Raw genomic sequence first — 18,976 nt, 5'->3', positions numbered from 1 at the left:
CTAAGGGTATTAGAAAAGTATTTTATTTAGGAGAAACAGAACTAAATGAGGTTGGAAATGGCTATGGAGTAATTGGGTAGCAGTCAATTCAAAGAAGTACTTAGACTATCCTTAATCATCCTAATGGAATAAAGATATTAGTTGAAGAACACGATAGAAGGTGGCTGTGAATATGGATAAGAGGTTTTGGGGTAAATGATGGCAGGTGGGTTATTGATATCACTGTGGATAAGGCATTCAAACTCTAAATATCTATACCCAGCCAGAAACAACCTTAAAACTTCACAGCTCAGTCAGCGCCTGCAGAGATTAAAACATAGCTAATGCTTTGTGTCACTGACTTCACTGGAGTTGTAAAGTTTTACAAATATAATAGGTTTTAAGTATAAAGGCAAAGGAATAGCAAGAGAAGGGGAAAAGTGATAGAGAAGCTGCCAGTGAATGGAACTCGACTTTCACCTCACAGAAGTTTCGGGTCAGATCTGCGGTAGAACCCACACTACAAGTAGGATTGGCTAATCCCGGCAACGTACGTGGGAGTTAATATAACAGCAGAATTCTTTTTGTCCCCAGGCTGACCTGCAAAGATTGTGCATTCGTTTCAATCCATCCAGATGCTGCCCTCACATGTATGGGGATAACCTTTCAACCTACAGTGACTCGGATATCTTTAGGAAAGAGAATACCATAAGTGTGCGTCTGAGCTCAATGGAAAGTTGTAGATCTCTGGTCTCCAGGAAGCAACCTGTTGTCCCCACTTCCCGAACAGTCCAAATTCATGGTAAGTATTGCAAAAAAGAACACTATACTGTATTCTAAATGTACTAGAGTGAATTTATTGTAGAAATAACAAGCAGGATAGACAAAAGAGTGTCACTGGATGTTGTGTAGTTGGACTTCCAGAAGGCCTTTGACAAGATGCCACATATGAGGCTGCTTAATAAGATAAGAGCTCATGATATTGCAGGAAAGATACTAGCATGGATTGAAGATCGGCTGATTGGCAGGAGGCGAAGTGTGGGAAGGAAGGGGGCCTTTTCTGCTCGGCTGCTGGTGACTAACGGTGTGCCACAGTGGTCGGTGTTGGGACTGCTTCTTTTTGTGTTATATGTTAATGAATTAGATGATGGAATTGATCAAACTTGTGGCCAAGTTTGCAGATGATACAAGGATAGGAGGAGGGGCAGGTAGTGTTGAGGAAGCAGGGAGTCTGCAGAAGGACCTAGACAGATGAGGGGAATGGGCAAAGAAGTGGCAGATGGAATATAGTGTAGAGACTGCTAGGTCATGCACTTTGGTAGATGGAATAAAGGTATAGGCTATGTTCTAAATGGGGAGAAAATTCAGAAATCAGAGGTACAAAGGGACTTGGGAGTGCTCGAGCAGGATTCCCTAAGAGTTAACTTTCAGGTTGAGTCAGTGGTGAGGTTATGTTAACATTCATTTCGAGAGGACCAGAATATAAAAACAAGGATGTAATGCTAAGGCTTTATAAGGCATTGGTCAGACCACACTTGGAGTATTGTGAGCAGTTTTGGGTCCCTTTTTAAGAAAGGATGCATTGACATTGGAGAGGGTTCAGAGAAGGTTCACAAAAATTACTCCGGAAAGAAGTGTTAATGTATGAGCAACTACTCCTGCACGCATGCTGAGCGCGTTGACTTCATTAACTTTGCCTCCAACTTTCACCCTGCCCTCAAGTTTACTTGGTCCATTTCCGACACCTCCCTCCCCTTTCTAGATCTTTCTGTCTCTCTATCTCTGGAGACAGCTTATCTACCGATGTCTACTATAAGCCTACTGACTCTCACAGCTATCTGGACTACTATTCTCACCCTGTCTCTTGCAAAAATGCCATCCCCTTCTCGCAATTCCTCCGTCTCTGCCGCATCTGCTCTCAGGATGAGGCTTTTCATTCCAGGATGAGGGAGATGTCCTCTTTTTTTAAAGAAAGGGGCTTCCCTTCCTCCACTATCAACTCTGCTCTCAAACGCATCTCCCCCATTTCACGCACATCTGCTCTCACTCCATCCTCCCGCCACCCCACTAGGAATAGGGTTCCCCTGGTCCTCACCTACCACCCCACCAGCCTCCGGGTCCAACATATTATTCTCCGTAACTTCCACCACCTCCAACGGGATCCCACCACTAAGCACATCTCCCCCCCCCCACCCACTTTCCGCAGGGATCACTCCCTACGCAACTCCCTTGTCCATTCGTCCCCCCCATCCCTTCCCACTGCTCTCCCTCTTGGCACTTATTCTTGTAAGCGGAACAAGTGCTACACATGCCCTTACACTTCCTCCCTTACCACCATTCAGGACCCCAGACAGTCCTTCCAGGTGAGGCGACACTTCACCTGTGAGTCGGCTGGGGTGATATACTGCGTCTGGTGCTCCCGATGTGGCCTTTTATATATTGGCGAGACCTGACGCAGACTGGGAGACCGTTTTGCTGAACACCTACGCTCTGTTTGCCAGAGAAAGCAGAATCTCCCAGTGGCCACACATTTTAATTCCACATCCCATTCCCATTCTGACATGTCTATCCATGGCCTCCTCTACTGTAAAGATGAAGCCACACTCAGGCTGGAGGAACAACACTTTATATTCCGTCTGGATAGCCTCCAACCTGATGGCATGAACATTGACTTCTTTAACTTCCGCTAATGCCCCACCTTCCCCTCGTACCCCATCCGTTATTTATTTATATACACACATTCTTTCTCTCTCTCTCCTTTTTCTCCCTCTGTCCCTCTCACAATACCCCTTGCCATCCTCTGGGTTTTTCCCCCCTCCCCCTTTTCTTTCTCCCTGTGCCTCCTGTCCCATGATCCTCTCATATCCCTTTTGCCAATCAACTGTCCAGCTCTTGGCTCCATCCTTCCCCCTCCTGTCTTCTCCTATTATTTTGGATTTCCCCCCTTCCCTCCCACTTTCAAATCTCTTACTAGCTCTTCCTTCAGTTAGTCCTGACGAAGGGTCTTGGCCCGAAACGTTGACTGTACTTCTTCCTAGAGATGCTGCCTGGCCTGCTGCGTTCACCAGCAATCTTGATGTGTGTTGCTTGAATTTCCAGCATCTGCAGAATTCCTCGTGTTTGCGGTTAACGTATGAGAAGCTTTTGATGGCTCTGGGCCTGTGCTCCCTGGAGTTTAGAAGACTGGTGGGGGGGAGGGATCTCATTGAAACCCTATTGAATATTGAAAGGCCCAGATAAAATGGATGTGGAGAGGATGTTTGCTGTGGTGAGGGAGTCTAGGACCAGAGGGCACAGACTCTGAATAGAAGAACATCCATTTAGAACAGAGCTGAAGAGGAAATTCATTATCCGGAGGGTGGTGAACCTGTGGAATTCATTGCCACTGTGAAAGTCAAGTATTGGATATATTTAAAGCGGAGGCCGAGAAGTTCTTGATTAGTGAGGGCATCAAAGGTTACAGGGAGAAGGCAGGTGAATGGAATTGTTAGGGATAGTAAATCAGCCACAGTGGAATGGTGGAGCAGACTCTAAGGGCCAAATGGCCTAATTCTGTTCCTATGTCTTATGGTCTTTTGGTCTAAATTTGAAGTTTGGTCACGTACATGGTCAAAGAATACAATGCACATAGTTTGGAAGAGGAATGATTTAGAGTGCATCAAGAATTGCTTCCTATCGAATTTTCCTGGAACAACAAAAAAAGAAACATTGCTTTAATTCTTTAAAAAATCTATCTAAATACAGGAGAACAACTGGAAAATAGTCACCACATTATTGAGTTCAATGAGGAACAGAAAAGGGAGAATAGATAAAAATGAAAATATCAAAGTGAAAAGCAATTGATCAGAAAACACTGGACTTAAAATATTAGAACATAAAATAGTACAGCACAGTACAGGCCATTCAGCCCACAACGTTGTGCCAACCCTTAAACCCTGCCTCCCATATAACCCCCCCACCTTAAATTCCTCCATATACCTGTCTAGTAGTCTCTTAAATTTCACTAGTGTATCTGCCTCCACCACTGACTCAGGCTGTGCATTCCACGCACCAACCACTCTCTGAGTAAAAAACCTTCCTCCAATATACCCCTTGAATTTCCCACCCCTTACTTTAAAGCCATGTCCTCTTGTATTGAGCAGTGGTGCCTTGGGGAAGAGGCTCTGGCTATCCACTCTATCTATTCCTCTTAATATCTTGAATACCTCTATCATGTCTCCTCTCATCCTCCTTCTCTCCAAAGAGTAAAGTCCTAGCTCCCTTAATCTCTGATCATAATGCATACTTTCTAAACCAGGCAGCATCCTGGTAAATCTCCTCTGTACCCTTTCCAATGCTTCCACATCCTTCCTATAGTGAGGTGACCAGAACTGGACACAGTACTCCAAGTGTGGCCTAACCAGAGTTTTATAGAGCTGCATCATTACCTCGCGACTCTTAAACTCTATCCCTTGATTTATGAAAGCTAACACCCCATAAGCTTTCTTAACCACCCTATCTACCTGTGAGGTAACTTTCAGGGATCTGTGGACATGTACCCCAGATCCCTCTGCTCCTCCACATTATCAAGTATCCTGTCATTTACTTTGTACTCTGCCTTGGAGTTTGTCCTTCCAAAGTGTACCATCTCACACTTCTCCGGGTTGAACTCCATCTGCCACTTCTCAGCCCACTTCTGCATCCTATCAATGTCTCTCTGCAATCTTCGACAATCCTCTACACTATCTACAACACCACCAACCTTCGTGTCGTCTGCAAACTTGCCAGCCCACCCTTCTACCCCCACATACAGGTCGTTGATAAAAATCACGAAAAGTAGAGGTCCCAGAACAGATCCTTGTGGGACACCACTAGTCACAATCCTCCAATCTGAATGTACTCCCTCCACCATGACCCTCTGCCTTCTGCAGGCAAGCCAATTCTGAATTCACCTGGCCAAACTTCCCTGGGTTCCATGCCTTCTGATTTTTTGAATAAGTCTACTGTGTGGAACCTTGTCAAATGCCTTACTAGAATCTATATAGATCACATCCACTGCATTACCCTCATCTCTATGCCTAGTCACCTCGTCAAAGAACTCTATCAGGCTTGTTAGACACGATCTGCCCTTCACAAAGCCATGCTGACTGTCCCTGATCAGACCATGATTCTCTAAATGCCCATAGATCCTATCTCTAAGATTCTTTTCCAACAGCTTTCCCACCACAGACGTATGGCTCACTGGTCTATAATTACCCAGACCATCCCTACTACCTTTTTTGAACAAGGGGACAACATTCGCCTCCCTCCAATCCTCTGGTTCCATTCCCGTGGACAACGAGAACATAAAGATCCTAGCCAGAGGCTAGGCGATCTCTTCCATCGCGTCGTGGAGCAGTCTGGTGAATATTCCGTTAGGCCCCGGGGACCTATCCATCCTAATGTATTTTAACAACTCCAACACCTCCTCTCCCTTAATATCAACATGCTCCAGAACATCAACCTCAGTCATATTGTCCTCACCGTCATCAAGTTCCCTCTCATTGGTGAATACCGAAGAGAAGTATTCATTGAGGACCTCGCTCACTTCCACAGCCTCCAGGCACATCTTCCCACCTTTATCTCTAATCGGTCCTACCTTCACTCCTGTCATCCTTTTGTTCTTCACATAATTGAAGAATGCCTTGGGGTTTTCCTTTACCCTACTCACCAAGGCCTTCTCATGCCCCCTTCTTGCTCTCCTCAGCCCCTTCTTAAGCTCCTTTCTTGCTTCCCTATATTCCTCAATAGACACTTCTGATCCTTGCTTCCTAAACCTCATGTATACTGCCTTCTTCCACCTGACTAGATTTTCCACCTCACTTGTCACCCATGGTTCCTTCACCCTATCATTCTTTATCTTCCTCACTGGGACAAATTTATCCCTAACATCCTGCAAAAGATCCCTAAACATCGACCACGTGTCCATAGTACATTTCCCTGCAGAAACATCATCCCAATTCACACCTGCAAGTTCTAGCCTTATAGCCTCATAATTTGCCCTTCCCAATTAAAACTTTTCCTGTCCTCTTTGATTCTATCCTTTTCCATGATAATGCTAAAGGCCAGGGGGCGGTGGTCACTGTCCCCCAGATGCTCACCCACTGAGAGATCTGTGACCTGACCCGGTTCATTACCTAATACTAGATCTAGTATGGCATTTCCCCTGGTCGGCCTGTCAATATACTGTGACAGGAATCCGTCCTGGACACACTTAACAAACTCTGCCCCATCTAAACCCTTGGAACTAATCAGGTGCCAATCAATATAAGGGAAGTTAAAGTCACCCCATAATAACAACCCTGTTATTTTTGCACCTTTCCAAAATCTGAGGATATTTAATGTTGAGAAATGATCTGTGGAAAATATTCTAATATCAGTTCCACAGCAAACAAAACAAGTCATTTCCAAAGGATAAAGGTATGTTAAAGACACTCTGTGGATAAACGTAGAGAGATCAACTAAACACTGATTTAAGAGCTGTAGAATACAAAGGCTAAGTGCATCATTGATTAGGTCCTTCCTGAGGAATCTTTTCTCCACTTGTGCTAGAGTGGAAGATAAGCCCTACATAAATTGGTTAGGACTGTATCTGTGCTGCAATTTCTATGCAGATTTCTATAAAATGGCTACACTCAGCTCTTTCAAGTCCGGCTCTGCAGATTGTTCAATGATACTCAGTGCATAAATCATGTGCTGCATTCAATATCGTTTAATAGAGCAAATCCTTATCAGCTCCTAGAAAATAAACCTGCGTTCCAGTCTTGCACTGGGAAGCTGTTGTCCAAAGGAAGAGTACTTTTCAGTTGACCTTACTTTTATACTTGTAAAGTAAAATCTCACCATTCTACTTCCATCAGGCTCTTGAACAAAAGGGGATAAGTACACTCACTTGTCCATCCATCATAACCAATGACCTCACTTCAAGTACTCTTTATCTTGTTATTTCATGCTCTCATTATTTATTGCTATTTATTTATAATTGAATTTGCAGTTTGTTATCTTCTGCACGCTGCTTGATCTTCCATTGATCCTGTTATAGTTACTATTCTATAGATTTGCTGAGAATGCCCATGTAGCCCCCCTGGCCAGCCTCCAGGTCGCTTGGCTCACTGTCGTCTAGGGAAACAGCCCTCGGCCCTGCCAAACTGGGTAATCAGTTTGTGTGGATGCTGTGTGATGTACCCCAACCCACCCAAATTTCAGACAATACACCAGATATGATTAAATGATTTACGGTTTACAGATATTACTGGAACTATATAATTAATAGAGAATAAAATATAAAAGGGAAATAAAAGGCGCCACACTTATCAAAGTTCAATCTCTTCAAGCAAAAACAGTTGGAGCTCAGGGCCCTTCTTCTTCACCCTGCGACCCCTCAGACCACCTCGACCGGCCGCCTGGGACCAACAACGGTGGTCAACCAGACACTCCACACGAGTCCGTCTCCGTCTCCTCTCCTCGCCGAACGCCCTGCTCGGGGTCCAACCCCGTTAGCAGACTCACAGCACCTGGTCCATCCTCTGTCTCTCTCTCCCGCCTTCTGCCCCAAAACCCCGCACATACAATATCTTACAGACACACCAAAAGCATAACAACTATCCCAATTGGTTCGTAACATCTTCTTATCAGTAACGTGATCCAAACAAACTGCTAGCGGGAGGACCTTCTCAGCTGTTAACATAACAAAGAAGCCCTTTCAATTATAACATAACAAAGAAGCCATTTTAATTAGAATACGCAGTAACATAAAAAAAGAAACCCCTTACACCCATGAGAAAATGAATCTTGGGGTTGTATATGTTGACATATATGTACTCTGATAATAAAATTTACTTTGAACTTTGTACTTTAGAATTAAAGGCACCAAAACAGCAAACTGGTGAACTGTAAGACATGCAATTCCTGCCTTTTCATCTCTTCCTTCCCTTTCCACCATCCCAGGACCCCAAACGTCCATTCAGATGAAATGACCACCCATCTTCTTCCTGTTGAGTGTACAGCTCATGATGTGATTTTCTCAGTGTAGAGGCAGATTCCTCAAAGGCAGATTATATCTCACTTTCTGTGGCTGTATCAAAGCCGGCCAGTTTATTGTTGACCATCCTTCATCTGTAATACCGGCTCTGATTTTCTCTGCAATAGCACTGCCCAGTGTGCTGGGTATTTATATTCCTTCGTTCACATTCCATCCATCTAACTTCTGGTAGCGAGTGGCTAGTACGGTGCTTTACAGCACCGGTTGTAAGATCGGGGTTCGGTTCTGTCTGTAAGGAGTTTGTATGTTCTCCCGCCACTGTATGGGTTTCCTCTGGGTGCTCTAATACCACCTACATTCCAAAGACACGTGGTTAGGATCAGTGAGTTGTGGGCATGCAGAAGCATAGTAACGCTCACCAGCACAATCCCCGCTGATTTGATTTGACACAAACAACGCATTTCAGTGTATGCTTTGAGGTACGTTCCAATTAAAGCTAATCTCATCTCATTAACCCATCAATCGGATGCCCCATTCTATAGTTTAACCCCTCATCAACCCTCTCCTCACTCTATCAGAAATGTTCTCTTTCTCTTATCCTCCAATCCTCATTTCCTCCATTCCTCATTCTCTCTGCAACTTAAATCGGTTTTCTTTCTTGCCCAATCCTACAAAACGCCCACAGCCTGAAACATTAACTCCACTTCCATCTCCATTCATGCTGTCTAACCTGCTGAGTGTGTTCAGTTTTTATGTCAGACTATTGAACTGCTACCACCAGTGTAGCAGCATCATTTGATCCAAAATCAGAACAAAACGATTGTCACTGGCCTGCAACCCCAGACGGAATTGTTATACTTGCGTGACACGCCCACAACGCCAATGATTGCTCCAAAGAGTCAAATTCCCTATCCGATCCTTTATCAGCGATTAGTAAACATGCAATTAAGCAATATTGAGCATTATCTCAGCAATCTGCAAAGATACAACCTCCACCGGTCCCAAGCTACAAACTGCATTGAAATAAGCTAGAATACATAATTTATTCCCTTCACTTTTATTGCACCCCCTCCCACTCATGTGACTAATTACCAGAATACAAATAATAAACTCACAACACAGAATACATGGCCTCTACATTCCAGCACCCTAACGATTATACTATAATAATTACAACTACATACTACTAAAATACAGAAGACATGAAATCTCTATATTTATAAAATTGTCCTCTTTTGGTAAGCAGTCTATCCTGGAATGTGATCTTCTCCTGACAAATCAAGTTGTCCCTCCTGAATGTGTTCAGGAAAATCTGTCTTGATTCATTGCTGCCAAAGCTCACCAAAGCACAAAACTGAAGCTCTAGCTGAGCGTAGTCTCTTCCAACACCGTGGTTTCCTTCAGTGGCCCATTAACAGTCCAACCTCGCATTGTTCTGATTGCTTAAGGTTCATCATTAAAACTATGAATGACTTGCAACGGCTCAAAAGCCTTAGGCACATTCACCCCTATCAACACACAATTTCTGACTTAATTTCCGACAAATAAATGTGTTTCAGGTGAGACCATTCCTGAAGATCTCTCTGACAAGCAATGTTCCCTATGTGGATGGGCATATGTTCCTGCATGTAGATGTTAGACAGTTCACAATAGTTTTCACTACCCAAGTCAGCCACTTCCAGTCCTGAATTGATGTAGCTACTCACAACCTTCTCTTGACCCACGGTGTGTAAGAGAATGCTTGTTCCTTTTCCTGTCAGATTGAGCTTGTTCATGAGCCTGACTGTACAGAACATTGCTGTACTTCTTTGATCTAGGAAAGCATACGTAACCTCCGTTGTGTTACTCTTCTTAGACCTCACCTGAACTGGAATTATAGGAAGTTTACAAACATGGTCACCAGCCCCAGTAAGACCATTAGGAACCAGGGCGGTACTCACTGCTGTGTTCGATTCATTCATGGCTTGTTTCGAATCTGCACCCTTCTCATCAGCTCTGGGCTCAGTTTTAGCTTCACTTTCCACCGTAGTGGCAAAGCTGCTTCATTTAGTTTGAGAATAAATTTGTGACCCAGTTTTGTTCACACCTTTGCTTACTGTTGGTGATGTGGTATTGTATTTCTTTCCAAACACCAGGTCTGTAGCAATCTTCACTTGCCTTTCAATAAAATCAACAATGTCAGTGAAAGTAATCTTACTGTTGTGTCTTTTTTTTGCAGTTCATACACTGCCAATCTCCATTCTCTTCTTAGTTCACCAGGCAATTTATTTATGACAATCTTCAAATAAGCAGGCATGTTCAACTCCTGCATGGCCTGCATGCCTCCCATGGCATTGCAACAACTTGTAAGAATGAAGACTGTAGTCTTGAAGAGTTTTCACGTCTTCTGCTTTGATATATGACCAAGAAAGAGCCTTTTCCATGTAGGCCGTAGCAGTTTTGTTCTCATCATCGGAATGTTCCTGTAGTAAAGCTTGGGCCTTTAGATATACTTGCTCTGAGCTGATCCGCTGGCAACTTTTGACAAGCTCTCTAGGGTAACCTCCAGTGGACTGTTTGGGAAAATAGAAATGGTCACTATAATTATTCGTAAACACAAAATAATCTGCAGATGCTGTGATCAAAGCAACACTTTCAGTACGCTGGATGAACTCAGCAGGTCGGGCAGCATCAGTTAGAAATGATAAGTCGACGTTTCGGGCCGGAACCTTTCGTCAGGACTGAAGAATGAAAGATGGGGAAGGATTTGAAGAATGCTTGTAGCTTCAGTTGGAAGACTGGTAACTTGAAAGACAAAGGGGTGGGGGAGGGGAAGCATTGACGTCATAGCCCTGAAAACAACGGGTAGTAGAAGAAGGAGGCGGAACCATGAGGGAGCTGGGGGAGGGGGTAGAGTGAAATAGGGATAGAGGAAGGGAGGGGGAGGGAATTACCGGAAGTTGGAGAATTCTATGTTCATACCAAGGGGCTGGGGACTACCTGGAAGGGCTGTTTGGGGGACCCCAACAGACTCACAAGTGAAGACAACACTTCACTTGTGAGTCTGTTGGGGTCATCTATTGCATCCGGTGTTCCCGGTGCGGCCTCCTCTACATCGGTGAAACCCGATGCAGATTGGGGGACCGCTTCGTCGAGCACCTCCACTCCATCCGCCACAACAGACAGGATCTCCCGGTAGCTACTCACTTCAACTCTGCTTCACATTCCCATTCGGATATGTCCATACATGGCCTCCTCTACTGCCATGATGAGGCTAAACTCAGGTTGGAGGAGCAACACCTCATATACCGTCTAGGTAGTCTCCAGCCCCTTGGTATGAACATAGAATTCTCCAACTTCCGGTAATTCCCTCCCCCTCCCTTCCCCTATCCCTACTTCACTCTGCCCCCTCCCCCAGCTCCCTCATGGTTCCGCCTCCTTCTTCTACTACCCGTTGTTTTCAGGGCTATGACGTCAATGCTTCCCCTCCCCCACCCCTTTGTCTTTCAAATTACTGGTCTTTCAACTGAAGCTACAAGCATTCTTCAAATCCTTCCCCATCTTTCATTCTTCAGTCCTGACGAAGGGTTCCGGCCCGAAACGTCGACTCATCGTTTCTAACTGATGCTGCCCGACCTGCTGAGTTCATCCAGCGTACTGAAAGTATCACTATAATTATTCATCTTGCCTTCAATATTATTCTTGAAAGCTCTCATAAATGAATGATACTGCAATGGATGATTTCCATTGAAGATTTGAATCTCTCTTTTAGGAAGAGATGCAATGTATTGTCGTTGCACCACTAATCTTGTTATTTCCTTTTGTGTCCTTGTGGCCTCCAGCCCGGCATTTACACCTTTCTCATCTGAAACACGAGTCAGAATCAGAATCAGGTTTATGTCACCAATCAATGTTCTCAGAAGCACCTTATACTATTGGATATGGCATAGGTTCGAAGTGCCTCCTCGGTGCAGGCTGAGAGTGAACTACCCCTTGGGGTTCAAACTCCTGGCTCATAGGTATTTGATTCTCAAATGTCTCCATTGAGTATGCTGAATTTTCTCTGTTCCATGCCAGCAATGGAACTCTCGTCAGAGGACCGCTCTGCTGGAGCAGGCTTAGCACACACGGCACTTGCAGCCCATAAAACTTAAAACTCTGGCCATCTTGGCTGCAATTTCTTCCTGCAACTTGACCTCCTCCATCTTCCTCCGAAGTTGTTCCACCTGTTGTTCCTGACTTTGGCGATGCTGTTCCACCTTTCCCACCAAGGCAAGCTTATCCCTCAGTATCTGTTGTCCTGTGTAACCCAGCTAAACCAAGCTTCCACACGGGACATTGATCTGTGTGACGGAACACGTTGGCAATGCTAATTCTCCCGCTAACCTTGCCCTTTGCCCGGTTAGTCACTCCTCCTCATTCTGTCCCTGGTCTAGTTTCCCCAGTAGTTCACACACTTTGCCCTCCGACTCTGCAGTCCTTGGGAGTTCACCATTTACACACCCTAACAGTAAAACAATCGCTAGCTTGGCTAATCAAAACAATCCCTTCAGTTAACATGCCCTATTGGTTTATAACTCATAAAAATAAGGATTCAAGGCACAGTCATTCCAAACCGTTTCAGTTATTTTCACTCACACTGTTACATTGGTTTGTAGACAACCGAACAGCCCCAAAAGACCCGAGGGACAGTTTGTGGCATCCCAAAATAATGCCTGGGTTAGTGGGAGCAACACCACTGGTGGGGAAGCATTATTCTTTTATATTCATCTGAGCGTGTGGACACGGATCAATAGGTTTAACAAAGACATTTGTTCTGGAATAAAACTGTAGGACGTTAGAATCCCTGTTTAAAACGTTCCAATTCTGCGTCTGAAACAATTATCATTGTGGGGTCACGTGATCCCCCACCCCCGGACCAACAGTAGGATTTCCTGGTCCTCCTTGGCCGGGTGGAGGCAGATTTAACCCCTCGGTCTGGCTTTGCTAGAGAGGTGCGGAGATTAGAGTTGACGGTTGGTGACTAGTTATATTAGAAAGTTCAGTGTGTCATGGAGAAAGACTCTGTATATTTGTAAGATTTTGTACATACAAGTTTGATTTCATTTAACTATTTGTAAGTACTTTTTTACTTCACAACTTTTGGGCAGCTTTTGCATTTTCTTTCTGCTGGCTCTAAATAAAACTCCTTGTGCTACTGTGCGGATGTGGCTTACCATCTTTTTTTTCAACTGGTGACCCTCACCAAGGCAAGTCTACCCACACCGGACAGCGAGGTGTGACAATCTGCTGACAACGGAACACGCTCCGCAAACGTTATCCATGCTGTCTTCAGCTTGTATGTAGGCCTCTAACTCATCACCTTTATCAGTTCTCACAGCTTGTTCTTTAACTTCGTAAATATTTTCATTTCCCCCAGGGAAGTGACCTTCATTACTATATGTTTGTTTAATTGCTCTCTCAGCTTCAAGCCACTGCTTCTAGCTGAAATCATTTTGTCTTCCAAGTTGTGCCAACGAGACAAAACAGTGGCAGTTTCAATTTAGCTTTTCAATTATAGAAACAATTCAATTATTTCAGTTCAAACAGAAACAGGGGTCGAACCACCACCAAACAGCTTTTCACTCCAATCCAATTGGACACAGCAATGTTCGACCACTTCAAACCTGTGATTCAACCCAAACACACAATATGAACAACAAAAAAAGGTCGTTCTTGCCACAAGCTGCCGTTCATTTGGTATAACTGTCAACATCTTTGCTGACAAAATGTAGCGGCAAAATTTGATCCAAAATCAAAATAAAACTATTGCTACCAGCCTGCAACCCCAGACGCAGTTGTTATACTTGCGTGACGTGCCCACAACCCCAATGATTGCTCTAAAGAGTCAAATTCCTTATTTTAATCCTTTATTAGCGATTAGCAAACATACTATTAAGCATTATTTTATGTTATCAAAGCAGTCAGCAAAGGTAAACCTCCACCAGTCCCAAGCTACAAACTCACCAATACGTAACTTATTCCCTTTGCTTTTACCACGTCTCCATCCATGTGATTAATTACCATATAGACTCACAGCACAAAACAAACACAGGGCTCCTACAACAGGAGTGCTACTGTTGAAGCTCGGCATTGCATGGATCAGGCAAAATGCAAGATAAATTTTTCCAGTGGCTACTGCCTTCCTCACATAGAGTATTTTTCAATGAGAAAACTATCTGCTTGGTCTTGATACACTGAGAACAGATTGCACTTGAGCCCAGAGAATTTCTAACATGCAGTGATGAGAACTATAGAACAAAGAACAAATGTTCTGCACCCACCCACATTGTCTGCTTTGCTTTGTGCAAAGATCTGCAGTCTCTCAACACTAGAAAAATAATATTGCTATGATTCACGTCAAACCTTTTATGATTTCAGGATTTGTGCCTCTTTGTTTGGATAGAGTTGAAGCAGGTTATTTTGATCATCCTCTGCCTTAAAATGATTCAGTCACTGAAAACACTCTCTCTCACCTCTTGAATCTAGTTCTTTTTTCAATTTGTGTCAGTAAGTTGGTTGGAGATCGACTCATTCTTTCTGTTGCAGGTTGTAACCGAACCACTGGGGTGAGAATGCTGAAAGCTAAAGAGTCTTTTTTTGGCTTTTGTATAATTAGTCACCAAGTGTAGGAGAGATAAATTTATAATCAAATACCAACTGTGAAGAAATAATTTCAACCCTTTGCACAGCAATATACAAGACATGTCAGATTTGGCATAATTCAAGAAAATAACACTATATTCTGGATTCTGTCATTTTCCCTTGTAGTATCTCGATGTACTGCTGCGATGAAACGATCTGGGTGAATGGCATGCAAAACAATGTTCCTCTCTGTATCTCACTAAACGTGACAATAGTGAACCAATTTATCAAATCATAATTTGAATTCTGTCAGACTAATCAAGAGAAAAGAACCAAATAATGTTTCTTATAACCAAATGCATTTAAATAAGATGGTTTGGAATCAAGCAGCATTTGTGATGTCAAGCTATCTCCTTGTAGGTGTGAACAAGCTAAATACAGTGTTTAATTGATGATATTCTTCGTGTGACAGTTTGCTCATGTTTACAGAAAATGTATTAATCATTCAGTAATATTTGCCAAATAAATGTCAATTATTTGTACTAAAACTTAGATACAGAATGGAAATTATGTTTTACTGGTAATAAGGCACATGATTTTGATTTTAATTATTGCAAGAATAATTTTGCCTATAGAGAGGGAAAATAAGAATTTTCACTCCCTATTTATTCTTTTGACTTATTCTTTCAAGTTACGGTCATTACAGATGTGTGTTGATTGTAACTGCACAGTACCTCTGTAGTTTATTGATTTGAGAGAGCAAGATCCAAAGCTCAGAAATATCAACATATGACTAGAGGTACTAATAGAGTTTAACCAATATAATTGACCAGTCAATTATACAGAGTATTGATAATCCACGAGGTTTATCTTGCACACTGACCAAGATTGGACAGCTAGCTAGAGCCAAGTGTTCTTGTCATTAACATTTTTCAGTCCTTGAACTTCTTCTACCACAGCAATGATCTAACTCTAGATAATCATCAGTGCATCTTTTGCTATTCTACATGCACACCAAGGCCAATATACACTCAGTGGCCACTTTATTAGGTACACCTACTCAATGCAAATATCTAATCAGCCAATCATGGGACAGCAGCTCAGTGCATAAAGACATACTGACACGATTAAAAGGTTCAGTTGTTGTTCAGACCAAATATAAGAATAGGGAAGAACTGTTCTCGAAATGATTTTGACCATGGGATGATTGTTGGCGCCAGATCCTGTTTGTTTCAGTACAGTATCTCCATGCTGCTGATCTCCTGGGATTTTCACACACAACAGTCTCTGGAGTTTACAGAGAATAGCGTGACAAACAAAAACATACAGTGAGCAGCAGTTCTGTGGGTGAAAATGCCTTGTTAATGAGAGAGGTAAGAGGAAAACAGCCAGACTGGTTCAACCTGACAGGAAAGCAACAGTAACTCAAGTAGTCTGCAGAACAGCATCTCTAAAATGCACACGTCGAACCTTGAAGCCGATGTAGCCAAGAACATGAACGTACACTGAGTTGCCACTTTATTAGCACAGAAGATTCAATGGCACTTTAGAAAGGACTGCTCCCCTGGTATTCTAGCCAAAATTTATTCCTCAACTAGCCCTACCAAATGGTAATTTATCACGTTAACTGTTAGTAGGATTGTATTCACAAACACTCTTCCACTTTTGTGTATGAAACAATGTCATTACTTCAACAATAAATTATTAGCTATGAGATGCTTGGGGATCCAAAGATTTAAAGGATGATTTTTAAGTATTCAGTCTCCGGAATTCTTTCTCTGTATTCAACTCTACCACCTTCAATTCTCACCATCATTCGATACCTTGATAGGATCACCCTTTGATCAGGATTTTTCTCATCATTGTTATCATGATTCAGTTTCCTTTCCTTGTCAACAACCTCAGGATGATCCAAAATAAATACCAACTGCAAAGATTAGGCGGGGGGGGGGGGGGGCAGGAGGACAAAATAGCATCAGTACAATTGAATCTAGAGGTTCCAAAAGGAGCCACATGAAGTTGATTGACTGTCCAGAATGGACAGAGCTTATTTGCCTTGTCTCAACAATACAACTGTACCACATTCAGGAAATAGACATGTCATTCACTACAACGATATTGCTATTTCACGCCATCAACCAACCTTGTAGCCTGAGTGAGGTTATTCTGGTCCCGAATTTAGTGGCCTTCTGATAAAGGGGGATGAAATGGTCCTAATGTATTTTTTTTAGTAAAACACGAGGCAGGACAGCAAAAATGTTATCATACTATGGTGAATTAGAATCCATTGTTTTAATTATGTTCTCACTTTAAAAACATTTAACATTACTGCTCAACAGGTTTGATGCTGAGACACATTTTTCCTAACTACTCTAAGGGGACTCAGGGCTCAAGGTGACATAGAAATGAGAATCAAGATGAGGAGAAATTTCTTTAGAGTTGTAAAGCTTTGCAAATCTAAAATGGATCTAAGAGCCACCGTTAAGAGGAAGATCAAAATGAGAAAAAGATAACGGAGGGTTTAGAATATCAGCAGTGATCATCTTGAATGTCCAAACTTATGTTTTTGTAATTGCTATATTTCTGTTTTCTTACAGCTACTTCTGTGATATAACATGCAATCAATTTGACTGGGTTCCCAAAGGGTGTTTTACATGCAGATGACTGTAAGCTGGTACCAGATGAAGCTAATCCTAGCAGTACCAATTTCTACTTTTGTGTATAGATCCACAAAGTAAAGACAACTGGGTTGTCCAGGTCTCTTAGTAAATTCAGATGGAAAGAGACCAGCTCAATGCCAAAATTGTTAAAAGTTACCTGCCTTGACTTGTCCTTTATCAGACTCAGCTACAGGTAAAACCAAATGTATTGATACAAAATTTGGGTAAATCTCAACACATTCTGTACATACGTTATCTGTTCCCAAGTTTAAAAATCACATTTACTGTACATAATCCATTTTCAATTATGGTTGAATGAAAAAATGTACATAATAAAAATACTAGACATAAGTAAGCAAAATAGTTGTGATTACTGAGCTCTTTGCATTTGTAAATACTGAAAATAATTACCCCAAATAAGCAATGGACTTTAATTATGGATTTAGACAGCAGGATGTATAACATCAAATTATTGCTTGGTTTCACACTGGTATCATTATTTATAAAATAACAAAATTGGTTTAAAATATATTTGTTACTTGTCTAGGCTGCAAAGCCGGGTATCTGAAAAACACAGATAATTTGCGATAAAATAACTCTATTGCACGTTTTGGAGAAGCATTTTCAGTTCATTTAAAATGGTGGACTTGTCACAACAGAAAGAGCTGAGAAACTAGCAGTTTCAGTTAATTCATTCCAGGATAACATTGAATTCAAAAGTGAGATGCACAATTCTATCCACAACTGTAAATACGCTGAAATGTAGTACTTTATGCTATTGATGGATGCCAGTGTTGCAAACCTCAGCAAAAGAAAAAATCATCTAAACAGGACTGTCAACTTCCTATGCAAAGGATATACTTCAAAGACTTCCCAGTTAATTTCTGAGTTCAAAGTGCATGAAGCTCCCTTTTGCCTTTTCAGAATATGAAATTAAATCCCCCTTTGTATGACTACAGAGGTCCATTTTGGCAAACATACTGGTAGAATGGAAAACTGATTTTTATTAAAGGGCTGTGAAAATCATCTTTCTATTGAAGTGACTGCTTTTTCATTTTTATGAATATTTCCTTTAGGAAACTCTCTTCTATCGACACTAACGGTGTCCACCAGAATCACCACTGATCCATACCATTTTGATTGTTTATCCCTGCAAGAATGTGGATGAGTATACTTAGTGATGACAAAATTGTGATTGAAATACAGGTACTAAGTTAATATACTGGACAATTGCTACAATTCCTAAAATCTGTATGTGAATACAAGAAACAGTGCAGAAATTGGAATTGAGATTGATCTACCAATTACCTTCTTAATTACTTGATGTAATTATGTTAACTTACTATTTTGTCTACAAAGGCATCTAAATTCCACCAAAACATTAGCAATTATTATTAAAAGCAAAATATTATTTAATCTTCCTACCAGTGTGAATAATATACTTGCCACTAACTCACCTACTTATAAGGTGAATTGTATCCACCTTGCACCACTTTCCACCCTTATTGGTGAGTATGGATAAAACAAGTGGAGGAAAGTTTAGAGATGTCAGAGGTAGTATTTTGTTTAAAACAGGGAATGTTCTGCATCTGGAACACACTTCAAGGGCTGTTGGTGGTGGAAGCTGCATGTATTTTCCCTCTCCTTCTGCACAATGACAGCTTTGTACGCAGGTCCATGAAGTAAGGAAATGGGGTAATGCGAAAAAAAATTCTAGTGAGTGTCCTTAACTGGG

General features: G+C 42.2%; 1 protein-coding gene across 2 annotated transcripts in view; it reads left to right on the top strand.

Moving 5' to 3' along the window:
• The window catches only part of LOC134349252 (neuropeptide Y receptor type 5-like), a 68,149-nt gene extending 49,798 nt beyond the window's left edge, over positions 1–18,351 (top strand). The window contains exons 6-7 of one of the 2 annotated variants that reach the window (XM_063053287.1): positions 574–781; positions 17,179–18,351. In XM_063053287.1, the coding sequence (XP_062909357.1) occupies positions 574–781; positions 17,179–17,195 (225 nt within the window). In that variant the 3' untranslated portion in view covers positions 17,196–18,351. Of the gene's footprint in view, positions 1–573; positions 782–9,833; positions 9,948–17,178 lie in introns of those variants that run through there. The other variant, XM_063053288.1, reaches the window with a different exon arrangement.
• Positions 18,352–18,976: the final 625 nt, after the last annotated feature.

This window comes from Mobula hypostoma, chromosome 7 (assembly GCF_963921235.1).
Source record: "Mobula hypostoma chromosome 7, sMobHyp1.1, whole genome shotgun sequence".
Taxonomy (NCBI): domain Eukaryota; kingdom Metazoa; phylum Chordata; class Chondrichthyes; order Myliobatiformes; family Myliobatidae; genus Mobula; species Mobula hypostoma.
Note: the sequence above shows the minus strand (reverse complement) of the source record. Positions and strands in the feature narration are given on the sequence as shown.